The 15,393-nt window shown below is 34.9% G+C and overlaps 1 protein-coding gene across 4 annotated transcripts in view; it reads right to left on the bottom strand.

The window, feature by feature from the left end:
- Positions 1-15,393, bottom strand: part of SLC5A3 (solute carrier family 5 member 3) — a 76,159-nt gene that overhangs the window by 49,276 nt on the left and 11,490 nt on the right. Inside the window, exon 1 of one of the 4 annotated variants that reach the window (XM_051984921.1) lies at positions 2,359-2,607. The exons of 2 other annotated variants lie outside the window; for them this stretch is intronic. In XM_051984921.1, the coding sequence (XP_051840881.1) occupies positions 2,359-2,592 (234 nt within the window). In that variant the 5' untranslated portion in view covers positions 2,593-2,607. Of the gene's footprint in view, positions 1-25; positions 3,011-15,393 lie in introns of those variants that run through there. One more of the 4 variants, XM_051984920.1, reaches the window with a different exon arrangement.

Here is a 15,393-nt window from a genome sequence, read left to right on the forward strand (position 1 = left end):
TTTTAATGCATCTTGTACTCTGAGGTGTGAAAAATCCTACCCAGACTTGGCAGCGTATACTATACATCTGTTCAAAGTATTGCAAAATAAATATATTTTGTTTTAAAGGTCCCCTTGGTAGCTGGTCTAAGTTCTCTCATAGTATAACATTAAGATAAAACAATTTTCTTTACTTTGGTATTGAAGGAAAAATTTAATTTCATTTGTACAACTGAGAAGACTAAAAAAAGTTTTGCTTCATTTAAACTGAAGAGTATTGTTTTTGTTCAACTCTGGGTAGATTAAAAAGTCTTGCAAATAGATGATTTTTTTTCTAAGTAAAATTTGGCTAAAACCTCAGCACAAACAATGCTTGAGAGATGCAACAGTTACAAATAAATCTTTTTTTCCCAAAGAAAGTATCCTCACAAGCTAGCGTCTCACCATCCCCTTAAAAGTTCACAGAGAAAAATAAACAAACATGAAGATTCCAAGTGAACAGACAGCGAAGAGTCCAATGTTTAGTATTAACTTAACTTTGGGAGTCTCTTCCAACATTTGCAAACAAAGAGCCTCCTCCTCCACCACATCTCTGAGGCTTCTTTTGTTTAGGCCCTTACTTTTAAAACCACAGAACCAGTCTATGAATTTCCAGTACTGATGTCTACTCTCAATCTCTTTCTCTTGTTGTCTCTCACCCATGAGAGCTGCCTGCCCATTGGAATAACAGTCTACTGGCGTCTCAGCCTCGGAATGACTTAATGAAGATACTGGATTGCTCTCTTCCCTGCACGGCATCAAGAGGTTGATATCTTCTGGCTGGATGGTCTTAAGGTTTTCTTCAGACTTTCCATTCGGAACAATGTGGTTGGTACCCTCAAGGTTCTCACTGCATTTCAGAATGCTCTTCTCCTGCATTTTGTATGGATCCTCTCGTGGGATGCTCTCTTTCCTGTCTGGGACTTTTACAGACCAGAAAGTGGTGGTATGGATCTGCTCCTTGGTAGGAGGTGGTGTGAGAAGGCTGACAATCACAGTAATAAGCCCTGTGACCCAAAACAAAGCTGTAGCCACATACATGTAATGAATATTTTTTATGAAAGCTGGCCTCTCGTCAGGTTGGTCACATTCTGGGGCACGGTAGGTAAATGCCAGGATCAAGCGAAGAGCTCCTAAAACAAAGCCAGCCATTCCACCATAAAATGCCCCTTGTTCATTGCAACGCTTCCAGAAAATGGCCAAAAGGAAAAGAGCCGCCACTGGGGGTGTCAGATAATCAGCCACTTCCTGAATATAAAGGTACATCTGGCCCCCTTGCATCTCCACAATGATTGGTACCCAAGCGATGCTGATCACTACCATGAAGGCCACAAAAACTCTCCCCACAATCATTAGCTCTCTTGAGCTTGCTGTTTTGCGAATGAGCTTGTACACATCAAGGGTGAATATAGTACTGGCACTGTTAAATATTGAGTCAAGATCACTCATCAGTGCTGCAATCATTACAGCCATCATCAGCCCCCGTAGGCCCACAGGTACCAATTTCATCACTAGACGTGGATAAGCGATATTGGAACATCCAGCTCGGCTGCCACAGACTTGCATACAATGCTCTGGGTTAATGCAAGCAATATCATCTGCAAATAGTATTCTTGAAATCATCCCTGGGACCACTATAATAAACATGGGCAGAAGCTTTAAAAAGCCAGCCATCAAAGTAGAGCCTTTGGCATGTGCAATATTTTTGGCAGCTAAGACCCTCTGCACAATAACTTGGTCAGCACACCAATACCACACTGAAGCTGGGGTCTGCCCAAGAATGAATCCAGGCCAAGGAACATCTTCATCTGTTGGCTCACGCAACATTTTCAAAGAATCTGGTTTTGGGTGGACATTACAAGAATTCGTGTTGGAAAGGTTGTAAGTCAACAAGATCGAGGTCACATTAGGTTTCGCCAACATGTACCTTTTCTTAACTTCCTCAAACCCACCAACCTTCATCATGCTGATAACCATAAGTGTAAGTGCCCCAACGATCATGAGCAAAGCTTGAAGTGTATCTGTATAGATGACAGCAACAAGGCCTCCAGTAACAGTCAGCAAAGCAGTCATTCCAATCAGCAGGATCACAGATAAGTAAAGGTTCCAACCCAAAGACTCCTGGATAAAGAGGGCACCTGAATACAGATCAACTGAAAGCTTGGTGAAAATATAAAGAAGTAAAGACAAGGCTGCAAAATAGACCTGAATCCTATGGCCACCAAAACGCTTCGATAAATATTCAGGCATGGTGTACACCCCTGACCGGATGTAGACTGGAATGAAAACCCATCCCAGAAGTTGCAAAAGCATTAAGGCGTTGAATTCCCATGCACCTACAGCAAATCCACTTGCAGCTCCGGATCCTGCCAGCCCAATGAAGTGTTCACTCCCAATATTGCTCACAAATAAAGAGGCACCAATAGCTACCCAGGTCATAGAGCGCCCTGCCAGGAAGTATCCGCTCACGGTGCTTCTATTGGATTTCCACATGGCAAAAAAACCAATGCACATGACCAGCACAAAGTACAGGGCCACAATGGCAATGTCTGCTGTCTCCAGCACAGCCCTCATTTTGGTAACTTTGTTAAGTCAACAGCTTCCAATGAGAGAGGTGTTCAACTTTACTTTTTGCTCCCCCCAGCCAAGTCTTTATGCCATACGTGGACTGGACTAAATATAGTAATATAGCAGGTCAAAGTCTTTGTCGTTTGATTTGCTGTCTTGATGGTGTTGGTTGTGACAAACTTTGAAGGAGACAGTTTTTAAAATTTTTCTCCGCTTCTTAATTGGAATTTTGAGAACTTAGCCCGAACTTTTAATCCACATTCCACAAGACCATCAGCCTTTACTCAGTTGTTGGAGGAGAAATTCTGAGTTGCAGCTAAGTCTAGTGAGGCCTACTGTACCAACCCTGCAAGGCAGCAAAGACAAAAGACAAAGATTGAATTAGAGAAGGATTTCACCAAACCACGAGGAAATTTTTTTTTAAGTCTGGCAAACAAATGGAGCAAGAAGACGGACTTTAAAAAAAAAAAAACTTTAAAATATAACTGGAGAATCATACAAAAATTCTGGTCAACAAAACACTTTAGTCAAGAATAAACTGCCATCTCATATCTGACGCAGAATACTTTTCATTTTGAAAAAAACAAAATTTGGGATAGGTACCTGTGTAAGGAATAAAAATTCAGCTAACAGTTAACACCAACCTACCAACAGTTAAGAATCATACACCATGAAACATTCTTATACAAGATTTTGTGAAGGGACAAAGGTACATAGCAAATCTCTAACTTTTCATAGAAATTAATTGAAAGCAAAACAAAAAAAAAAATCACTAACAATTTAAGGTGGAGATAATAAACTGCCAAGATACAATCACTGATGGTAACTAAGCTCCAAGAAGGTATTTTTTTTTTTTTGGCAGGGCCCCTAAAATTTCATTTTATCTTACACAAATGATATATTTCCATGCTTAGATGTTGCCTAACTTTACTACAAAAACTAGCAAGAGTAATAAGCAAAACATAGCCCTACTCTCCCTCACAAAAAAGTAATATATTATGTGAAAAAGATAAAACATTTTTTTAAAATTAATGTTGACTTTTCTAAAAAAGACAGCTTGACTTTGTTTTAACTCTATACACTGAGGGAGGAAATCACTGAACTTTTGATTTCACTGGTAAAGGGAATTCACTAAGAAAAGCTCTAACCAAACTTGGATAATAACTGCTCTATTTCTGTTTTTAGAACTGCCTGACAACCTAAGAGGTTCACTTACCAAGGTCACCCAGCTAAAGGATGTCAATAGGCAGGACTTGAATCCAGCCCTTCTTGACACCTAGGACAGTTCTTTCCCTACCTATGTCAGAATACTACATAAGGTTATTGTGACTATCTAATAATGTTATCTTTGCACTAATTTAAGCCATATTTAAATGGCTTAAAAATCATGTGTGATTCTGTTCTAGATATAAAAAGCATTAAGTTTTTTAAATATCCAGTTTAAAATTATTTTTATTTTCTCTCCCCCTACATAAATTTTTCACAATATGAGAGAGCAAGGGAAAGAAGGAGGAAAGTAGGAAAGGAAAAAGGGAAGAGAGGAAGAGAAACAGGAAGGGAGGGAAAAGAAATTTATTGTGGAACCAAAAACTCAATAGGTTCTAATAAATTTCACAAGTTAAACAAGACTACCTTACTTAATTCCCATGCTTCCCTTTTCTAGGCAGTTATGCATGTGTAAACACAACTGTACATTCACTTAAAACAAGCATTTATTCAATAATAGTTAAGGAATTGGCTCATAACCTTTTGGTCAAAATATTACTTTTTAGGTGGGATAGAGACTGCTAATTTATTAATAATTCTTTCATAATTGCAACAAAATATAAACACTGCTCATCAAACACTGATATTATTGCCATAATACCCACAGTCCCAGAATCCTACAAGAAACACATCTTTCATAAATAGGGAAAAGAGGAAAAGGAATCACACAATTATTTGTTAAGTAACTCTTATTTTGCCAGCTACTGTGTGCTGAGGATACAAGAGGGAGGGAAGAAAAAAGGAAAGGAGAGAAAGAGAGGGAGAGAGGGAAGGAGGGAGGAAGGAAAAAAATCTGTCTCAAAATTAGCTTACATTCTAATGGGAATAACAATCAAAAAAGAAGCAAACTAATGAATATGACCATAGTACCAAACTACCAGAAACCCTGAAAAGAAAAACTGGTTTTAGGAGAAAAAACACAAGCAGAATCATTTTTTTTTTACAAAAAAAAGTTATGGATTATAAAAAAGTAGAGAAAAATATGTAGAATTAAAAATATACTTAGACAACACCAACAGAAGCACCAGAAACAAAACTAGTTTTAATCAAGATATGACAAAATAATCAGTTCTTTAAAGGAAATAAAATGAGCCAAAATTATTACAAAACAAATAAAGCAATAAGAAAACCTTAGTAAACACAACGAAGCTAAATAGGTTAGGAATACCAGTGGAAAATATAAGACAACAAGCAGAACTATGAGACTGAATGAAAAGCAGAATGTATTTGAAATGTAAGAGGAAACAGAAAAATATGCCCATAAAATTACATAGCTAATAAAAGATTCAGAATTTCTATACACAAATCAATCTTCAGGACATGTCAATGTAAGCATTTTGAGACCTAGAGTTAGAAGGGATCTCAGAAGCCCTTGAATTCAACTCTTATTTTACAGATGAAAAAAATTATTGTTTTTCAGTTGTCAGATTCTTCTCTGATCCCATTTAGGTTTTTTTTGGTTTGTTTGTTTTTTGTTTTTTTAGCAAAGATCCCTTAATAGTTTGCCATTTCCTTCTCTGGCTCATTTTACAGATGGGGAGACTGAGGCAAATAGGGTCAATACTTGTCCTGAGTTACACAGCCAGTAAATATCTGAGGTCAGATTTGAACTCAGGAGGATGAACCTTTCCTGACTGTAAGCCCTGCTCTCCATCATCTACTGCACCACCTATCTGCTCCATACAGATGAGGAAACTGGGGACCACTTAGATTACATAACTTGCCAATGAGGACAGAAGGTAAACTATTAGAGTAAATATCAGGGAAGATGCTATGTTAATTATTGGACTTTATGAAAAGCAAGAACTTATTTCAACACAACAAATGCTCAAATGTATATTATGTGTAATGTGTTAGGTAGGCCCTGAACAGTCAGATTATTGTAATATCATCAATTTATAAGATGCCTCCAACAATGCAGTTCACAACCCATCCATACCTGCCCATGCCACATGACTCATCCATGTCCTTTCATAAATTCGCCAGGAAGCAGCCAACAAATGTGATGGGAGTCTGTCTCACTTTCTCTTGACATCACAAAGGTAACCAATGGAGTACTCTGGTAGGTCACTTGTCATTCCTTGCACTTGACATATGACTAGCTTATTTTTTCTTCCTAGCATAATTTCCTTGATCACAAATTTCATCAAGACAAAAATTAAATGATTCCTGATTTCATAGGAATTATAACAGCCTAGATTTAGAGCTGGAAGGCATCTCAAAGTTCATTTATTATCACCATCTCATTTATTTTATAGAAGAGGAATATGAGAGCTAAGATCACAAAGAACTTGGATGGGATTTGATCCGAGATCGTCCGATTCCACAGCAAGTCTCTCTAACTCTGCATTCTTATATTCCACTGGGAGAATGCACAAGTACAAGATAATTTGCGATGAAAGCCTTTTGCTGTTGCCTTACCTTCATCCCTCCTCCCTCAACCTAGAAGGTACAGCCAGATGGAACTCACACTGTTTGGACAAGGTAGGAATCATCAGTTACAAACTTTCTGATATGTCAGAAAATCAAGTGGTTTTACTTATATGCCCAGCTGCAACCCTTTCTAATCCCCTTAGGCACTGCTAATCTGACCTGCTGACCACCATCATAACCTCAGGGCCTTCCATCAGCCTTGCAGCTGAATTCATATTGTCTCAATAATTATAGTATTATCTCCAGGGCTACCAAACTATTTGTACTCCCAGCCCAAGGCAAACAAGGGGCACTTAATCTATTTCATTCATTCATGTTTCCCAAAATCATAAAGGAAAAGTTCCCAGAAATGTTATCTTTCTCACTCCACTCAAAAGCTTTCTCTTAAACTCCCCCCTCCCCCAACAGCTTAGAGGTTATCTGTTCTAATTACTTTATTTTTTAAATAAGAAAAAAAGATTAACAAAGAAACAGAGGATTTGAATTCAAGTCTTTTAACTCCAAATCCCAGACTCTTTACTGCATCAATCACTACTTTATATTTACTAACACTCCATAATACTTCTTCCCATCACTCTCTCAGGTGGGGTTCTCCCCTCTCTTCATCTTTTAGTACACAAGCCCTCAGTTCTATGATTAGCAATCATCTTCAATATAGTGATCTCAATATAAATACTCTTCTAATGTTCAGTTTTTCTATTATCTATTTCTTTTCTGCTATCAAAAGATCATGATTCTGTCTACCCCCACTCATTCCCCCTCATCCCCCCCAAATTCCCTACTATTATAAAGGATGTGACAATTCTTCCAACTATTCAACAGAAGCTTAGTGTTAACCCCAACTTTTCATCACTTACACAATCCCAGCAGTTACCGAATCTTACCCTTTCTATTTTTACATCAACAATCCCAGCAGTTACCGAATCTTACCCTTTCTATTTTTACATCACATTTCACATATGTCCCCTTCTCTCCATTCACCGAGTCACTTACTTTCTAGTTAAGATCCTCGTAAGTCCCCATCTGACAAGCAATGGTCCTTACTATTTGGTACCCATGATTTGTGTCTCTCCTTACTTCAATGTATCTCTCACATAATTGTGTAAAGTAATTTTCCTTAAGTTATCTATTCATGTCACATTCCTACTCCCTAATATCTCTATGACAAAATATAAAATCCTCTATATCTTTTAAAAGTTCTTTACATTCTGGTTCTAGCCTTTCTTTCCAAGTTCATCTTGTATTACTTCTCTTCTTGAACTCTATGGTCTAGCCAACTTGGCCTCTCTTGTTCCTTGTTTTATCTCCCTTCTCTATTATCTTTGCATTAACTATCATCCATGACTAAAATACACTCTTCCATTCATTCAATAGTCCTTCACTCCTCCTGACTTTTAATGCCTGGCTCTATATATTAGACGCTCACCTAGTCCATCACTTCTAGAGCTTTTCCTGATCCCTTCAACTTTGAATTTCCTCTCTAATTACTTTACATTTATATTTATTTCCTATATACTTCATACAAGCACATGTTTTATATGTTCTTAATGAACATATAATTATTTTTAAATTGTAGCTCCAACATCTAACATATAGTACATGTTTAATGAATGTTTGTTGATTTGATTGAATATCAACAAGTGCACTCTATCAAGTATAATTGGAACTTTCTAGCTTTCATCTCTTTATTTTATAGCAATTATCACTGTAATGATGAGGGATGAGGATACCGAAGAAGAGGTTAGGCAGGAATGGGTGAGGTTCTGCTCTCCAAGGCACAGGTTCTGGCAAAAGAATTTCGCTAAACCCAAAGGCTATGGTAAAAAAGCTTTATTTTTAAAGAAACACCAAGAGGGATTCTCTTGGCAGGCATATCATTCTCAAGAGAGAAGTGATCTGCAAAGAGTCATTTTCTGAAGACCCATTTCATGCATGAGTCTAAGGGAAGTCTTGAGTGGATGTGAAATCTTGCCAGGGGATTGTGAATTCCTCCAAGAAAGCTTATCTTGCTACAGAGGATGCAAGAGCATTTGGGTTTGTAGTTCAAAGGAGACATTTCTTGATTATTTTACATAATTTTACAGGACTACCTCAGATCAAGCAGAGTTTTACTCTCGTCATACATAGAAAAATGGTGGTAATACATCCATTTTTCTTTAAGAAACATGGATGGAAATAAACAAGTTCTTCTGCCAAAATATGTTTCCAATTTATGCTTTTATATTTATATTTAAGACTGGACTGACTTGACTGGACTGACTTTCAGGTTAACTCATTAAAAAGTCATAGGATAATTCAGAGCTATGAAAAGCAGGAAGAACTGGTTACTTCATAGCTTTCTTTGATTCTCCATAATTAAGAATAATTTTACATTCTTAAAAAAAGCACAATGATTACAATGACCTTGAAATGTATATATAAATGGTCTCACTGCATTTTTAATAATGCTTTCCCTCACAAATAGCTGTGAAACATGTTGTACATATGATAAAGATATCAAAGTTCTGAAACACTAAGTAAAATTAACTCCACAACTATAAGACTTTCAAATGGGATCTGAACTCAAGTCTCCTGGCTTGCTTCAGTTCTAGTCAGTCATGAAAAACTTTAGGATCATCTATTTAGAACAAAAAGAAATTTAAAAGATTATCTCATGAAACATTTTATTGGTAAGCAAAGTAAAGCCAAAAGAGGTTAAAAAAAAAAAAAAAACTAAAGTCACATGGCAGTTGGCTAGCAGAAAGATTCACAAGCCTCTCTTATCTAGTTAGAAAATTGGAAAAAATGTTAGGTCATCATTCCAAATCATACCCATACCGTACAGATATGTCAGAAAGGTACAGTTCTAGGAAAATGGGAAAAACAAAAAAACAGTGAATAAACCAAGTAGAACATTTTTTTGGTCAACTAAAAATCTCTTTTATTCATTTGTGATGCACAGAACTAATCTATTTGGAATCACCACTTACCCAACCAATGCACCCACAAGAAAGTATCTTCATTGGGCTTATTTCTTTTTTAGAGTTTGTTGCAAAGATTACTACATTCGTCACTTTTCATTTTAATCTTTTTCATTGAAGATCAATTCAACAAGCATCATCTTTCATGTGCCAGGCATGGGTTAGAAAGCTGAGAATGCAAAGTCAAAAAACAAAACAGTCCCTCACCTCAAGAAAATTACTTTCTACAGATGGGAAACAACATGTGTAATTTAAATTCAAAATATAAACAAACTTGGGAGGAGTATTAATAGGCAGAAGGTAAGGAATATGAGGAAAAGCCTTATATAAGAAATAGTGCTTGAGCTGAGCCTACAGGGGAGGGAGGGATTCCAACTGGGTGAAATCCTAGGAAAAGCAGAAAGCTGAGGGAAGGAGGGGAAGAAATCTTGTAAAAGCAAGAGATTCAATGACATTTGGATGGAATAGCATATAAAATAGTAAACAGCCTGGATATCTAAAAGATTTGTGAAAGGATTTTCTACATTTAATCGGAAAGTTTCTATTTTTTCCTAAAGATAAGAGGAGGAAACAACTGAAGATTTTTGAGTAGGAAGTAACAAGGTCAGATCTGCCACAGAAAGAGCTTTACAATATATGCCTTTAAGTTCTATTTAGTATAATTTCCACATGTGAAGAAATTGAAGCCCAGAGAAATGAGCAAGACCACAAGAATAGTAAATAGCAGTGTGAACTTGAACTCAGATCCATTACTCTAAATTCAGTTTTCTTTCATATATCTTTCACCATGGTATATCTTAAAAAAAAAAAAAAAAAAAAAAAAAAAAAGGAAAAAAAGAAGTCACCTGAATTTGTCTTGAGCCTTAACCTCAAACATTCATCATTATGTAAATAAGTGTGACTACTGCCACAAAGGAGAAAATTAAGAAATTTAAGAACTTACTTAAGAATGTGGGAAGATTTTGTACCTACTTCAAAAATTTCTTATCTCAAAAACTTAATTTTTTTAAAACCACTTTTCAGGACAAATGACATCAAAAAGACTAGACATTAAAAATAATTGTACATACGACCTATTTTTGCCTTAATTTTTTGATTCAAGGCGTATTAAGTTAAAACATAATAGCAGTACAAATAAGCTTTGAAAAAAAAAATTAGAAGAGCACTACATTTCTTATTTCAATTAAATTAGATAAAGACCCTTGCAAGACAGGCAACAAAAATTCAAATACAGGACAATCAAGCTATATCTATTAAGAGTTCATGGAAAAAGGGAAAAGGACCTAACACACCGAAAACATATATATACTTCTTTTTATGATGGTAAGAAATTAGAAACATCCATCACTTGGAGAATGGCTAAATACGCTGTGACAAATGGACATAATGGAATCCTATTGTACAACAAGAAACAATGAATGGAATGCTTTCAGAAACATCTGGAAAAACTTATATGAACTGATGCAAAGTAAAATGAGAACCGGGAGAACATTCAACATTTTAATAGCAACATGCTGTGATGACCAACTATGAATACCTTAGGTCTTCTCAGTAACATAATAATCCAAGACAATTTACAAGACTCATGATGAAAAATGCTATTCATATCCAAAGAAAGAATTGATGGTCTCTGAATGCAAATTTAAATCATACTATTTTTACTTCATTTTTTTCATGGTTTTATTCTTTTCATCTGTTTCTTCATCCATGAGTAACATGAAAATATTTTACATGATTGCACATAAATAATCTCTCTAAACTGCTTACCATTTCGGGAAGAGGAGAAGGGAAGAGAGGAGGGAGAACAATTTGGAACTCAAAATTTTGTAAAAACGAATGTTAAAAATTGTCTTTATATAATTGGAAAAAAAATATTATTTTAAAAGAAGAGTCATCAGAAGTAAAGAAAAGTGAATTTAGCAGAACCAGGTAAACAATATGAACAATACCTATAATTAAATGGAAGAAACAAAAATTTTAAAAAACCAATAACTGAATTAAAATTATGTTATCACTATAAGATATATAATTATAACTGTTAAACTTGTCTTTGTCAATGAAATGAAAAAAGTACTAGGACAAGAAACACTGGATACACTAGAGTGGCTCTCTAAGTAGGAAAAGGAGAGAGATATAATTAATATATATACACAGAAGTGAAAGTAATGTATATGCAGTGAGTGTGCTAGTAAATGTTTTAAAAACCAGTTCTCAAAAAAATATATACACATGAAACACTTAAGTTTAATCTCCATAATTAATTTTTCTCCATCACTTTCTTAAGTCTAGACAATCAACAAAACAATAAATCAAATCTACATATGTAGGTTTGCTAATTTTCAAGGTATAAATGCTCACATTTAAAAATTAATGAAGCATTTCACTTTTCTCTCACACACCTTTGTTAAGTAAAAGATAAAATATTCTTTAAATTTAAGAAATCAATACACATCCTAGGTGTCCTGTATGTGTTTCCTCAACTAAGTGACTTCAAATAACAAGGGACAAGTCATTTCTCTTCTCATAAAGTCTAATATTGGCAAAGGATTCATGAGATCAAATGATTTTTCCATAATCAAACAGCTAGGAAATATCAAAGGCAAGATTTGCATTCAAATCTTCTCCTTGGGTGGAGTCCAGTAGTCTCTCGCACCAAGCACCTGTTAAAGTATACAAGCTGAAAGAGAATGTTATTGTAAGCATCTGTTTCCTTTCTGGTATATGGAAGCAAATTTAATATTATTCCTCTAATCTACTAAAGAACTAATGATCAAAGTCACGTCAATAAAGCATGTTATTCAAGGACATCCACCAGGACAACCTTGGAGCTCATATTTCCATGTTCCTTCTACTCTACTCATACATTTTTCCCCAACAGGTTCCAACTTCACCTTCCCTGAAGGCACAACTCCACAAGGTTATCTTTCAGCTTTCCAACTGGAATCATGCCAGAAAATATAAAAAGCACCTTTTCTGGTGAACCAAAGACTTTCAGGTCTCAATTAGAGGATATTTAGCATCTTTGTTGAATGCTCTATAACTTGAGAGATGTTTCTTCCCTGAAATTTCTCAAGGTTGGAGAGGAAATGAATATCAATTTAGTTTCTTTCCAAGATTTTTGATGCCAAAAATGTCATGCTGTAATTAAATGAGCAATATAATAAAATCATCTGTTCATCTGCCAATACAACTATTGTGGACAAACAGAAACATCACCTAAATCAATCTATTTTGAAAGAAAAAAATTTTTTTTAATTAAATAGGGACAGGACTAAAAAGAATTCCATTGGTACTTTGTTACATGCTAAACACTAAAAATGCAAAGAAAGGCAAAAGATTATTTACCTGTTCTTGTTTAAAATCTAATGGGAAAGATAACATGCCAATAGCTATGTAGCAACAGGATAAACTGGAGATAATCAACAAAGGGAAAGCACATCAGCATGAAGAGGGACTGCAAAAGAAAGTAGGATTTTGGTTGGGACTTGAAAGAAGTCAAGTAAGGGAAGAAATTTCAGTTAAAAAAGGCTGTCAATGAGAATGCAGAGTTGGGAGACAGAGCCCCCAAAGAAGAACAGTGTCATGGATCCTGTAAGGCAGAAAATAAGGTTAAGAAGAATGAAAAAGCAGGCGGAGGCAGTCAGCTGATGAAAGGCTTCAAAATGTCCCAGGATTTTATGTGTAAACCTGGAGGCAATAGGAAGCTAACTAGAGTACAGGAAACTTCCAGGTGTGTCATCTCTATTAAGAGAGCCATCAGGATATAGCAATAATAGTTTTAAATAATCTCTCCCAATTCATACAACTAGGATGTATCAGTGATAGAATTTAAACTCAAGTCATCCTGATTCTGAAGCCAGGACAGAGCAAGTATAATGGTATAGAATATCAACCCAGACCTCTTGTGTAAATACACACATTTTGAGAATCCTGCTTCTAAATCAATTTAGAGTTGGTTTACCTGAAGTTTAGAGAAAATTACAAAACTGTTGGAAAATACCTCAGGAATTGCATAAATCCAACCACAGTCAAAAAAATCCCCATATTCAACAAACAACGGTATACCCTCTACTTGAAAACTGTTACAATGGAGAATCCACAGATTTTCAAATAAGCCATTCCACTATGAGATATTTAAATGGAAATTTTTTCCTGACATCAAGTCTGTTAGGGCTCAGCTTCTACCTTCCATTCTATCCTCTTAGAGAACAATCTCTTCTCCACATGACAAACCTTGAAGACGCTTCCATGCCCCCATTGAAAAAGAATCCTAAAATTAAATAATTGCGCAAATTAAACCACAGGACCACAAAACATTAATCAAACTTTATCTTAATACTGCTGCCCTGGTTAAATGCTTATAGTTTTCATCTAAAATGAATTTCCAAACTGATGATAGCATTTCCTTTTGAACAGTTTCAATGATATTAAGTCTAGGATCCATCCTGTAGAGTAGATTTATTACAAAATACAAAAGAAAGAATGCTGATGGTAACATGAATTATAACCTACCATGGAGGCTCACAATTAGTTACCTTAGGCAAATCACTTAATCTCTCAGTCTAAATTTTCCAATATTAAAACCAGGGAGTTTGAGTAGGGGATAGCTAGGATGCCTCCTAGACCTAAAATTGGTATCTTTAAGGTCTCTCCTCCACCCCCAATTTCTCTCCCATGCAATACCTTCATTGTACAGTTAGCTACAATTTGGTCACAGTGGCAGTCAGAATTTTAACTCATGCTCTTTAATAACAAATCCACTATTCTTTCCATTATGCCATGCAACTACTTTTTATAAAAAGCATTAATTGAATTTTTTAAAAAATCAAAAGCATTACGTATAAGATTATTTCAAAGAAGATTTCATATCTCAAACCAGGTCATAGAGGTCATAATAGTTAATTAGCTCTATGTCATTAAGGTTTGCAAAGAATATATGAACATTTTTTTCTGACACATAATTCTCTATACTATGCTTTCCCCAATACTGGTTTTTACTGTTTAAAAAAAAAAAAAAAGATGAGTTTTATAAAGCATGTAAAAGCAAATTGCTGCAATTAGATATTATTTGATTTGACCACATTTGAAGTTAAATTTGAGTTTTATGTATACAAAATTGCTAGTCTTCAAAAAGTAGTTAAGGATTACACCTGTAACTAGAGCCTTATAATCACTCTAAGAATGTGCTGATGTGGATAATTTAGAATTCAGAATTCTTCAGAAAATTATGCCCTTGTTGAAGGGATAGGGATCAGCTCTTTCTGTTTGACCGCCTCCATCTATAACAGCAATGAAATTTAAACATTAAACTAAGAATAATGAGTCAGCCCAAAAAAGAGGCATTCTTAAAGGCCAATAAAAAGTGAAAATGTTAAAACTACAAATGATCATTATATAATTTATAAGGAACATCCAGTAAAGCACCATGTTTATTTTAACAGGCTCTAGTAGACAAACTTCATAGCAATAAAAGACACTACAATGTCATTATTAATATATGGTAATTTATACACTCACAAACACAACTTGGAGGAAGGGAAGAACATCATTTTCTAAAGGAATTCTGCCTTAGCTAAAGATGGTATTCAAACTTCCAAAAGTATACAAAGGTATACATTAACTTGTAGTAATGGTTACTTGAAAATAAGCAATTATCTGGGTACAGAGAGGAAAAAAGTCTAATACCTATTTTTGATAATTTTTAGTCAAAAATATTTTATTTTAAGTTGTATTATGACTCAAATTACTCTTTGCGAAATTCTCTATAAACAGTCAGATTTATCTCTAATGGGTGACTTGCTTGGGTATAAGAAAACTTATGTCTGAAAAAAAGTTATTTGTTGCTTAAGCTATATTAAGTTAAATTCTATTTTATTTAAATTATTTAAGAAAAACACCCTTCAACATACTTTCAATTTGGTATGTTTTTATTATATATTAACTATTTGCTAGATATACAGATATAAAAAAAAAAAAAAGAAAAAATAAATAAAACTAATCTCTACCCTGAAGGAATTTACTACTATCATCTCAGGATATAACAATCTGAAAAAAAAAAAAAAAAAAAGACTTAAGGAATTTTTTTAAAGTCACTTTCCAAATGGGTTTATATCTATTCAAACACTGAGAATAACTTCTATGTTTTTTG

This window comes from Antechinus flavipes, chromosome 3 (assembly GCF_016432865.1).
Source record: "Antechinus flavipes isolate AdamAnt ecotype Samford, QLD, Australia chromosome 3, AdamAnt_v2, whole genome shotgun sequence".
Lineage (NCBI taxonomy): Eukaryota > Metazoa > Chordata > Mammalia > Dasyuromorphia > Dasyuridae > Antechinus > Antechinus flavipes.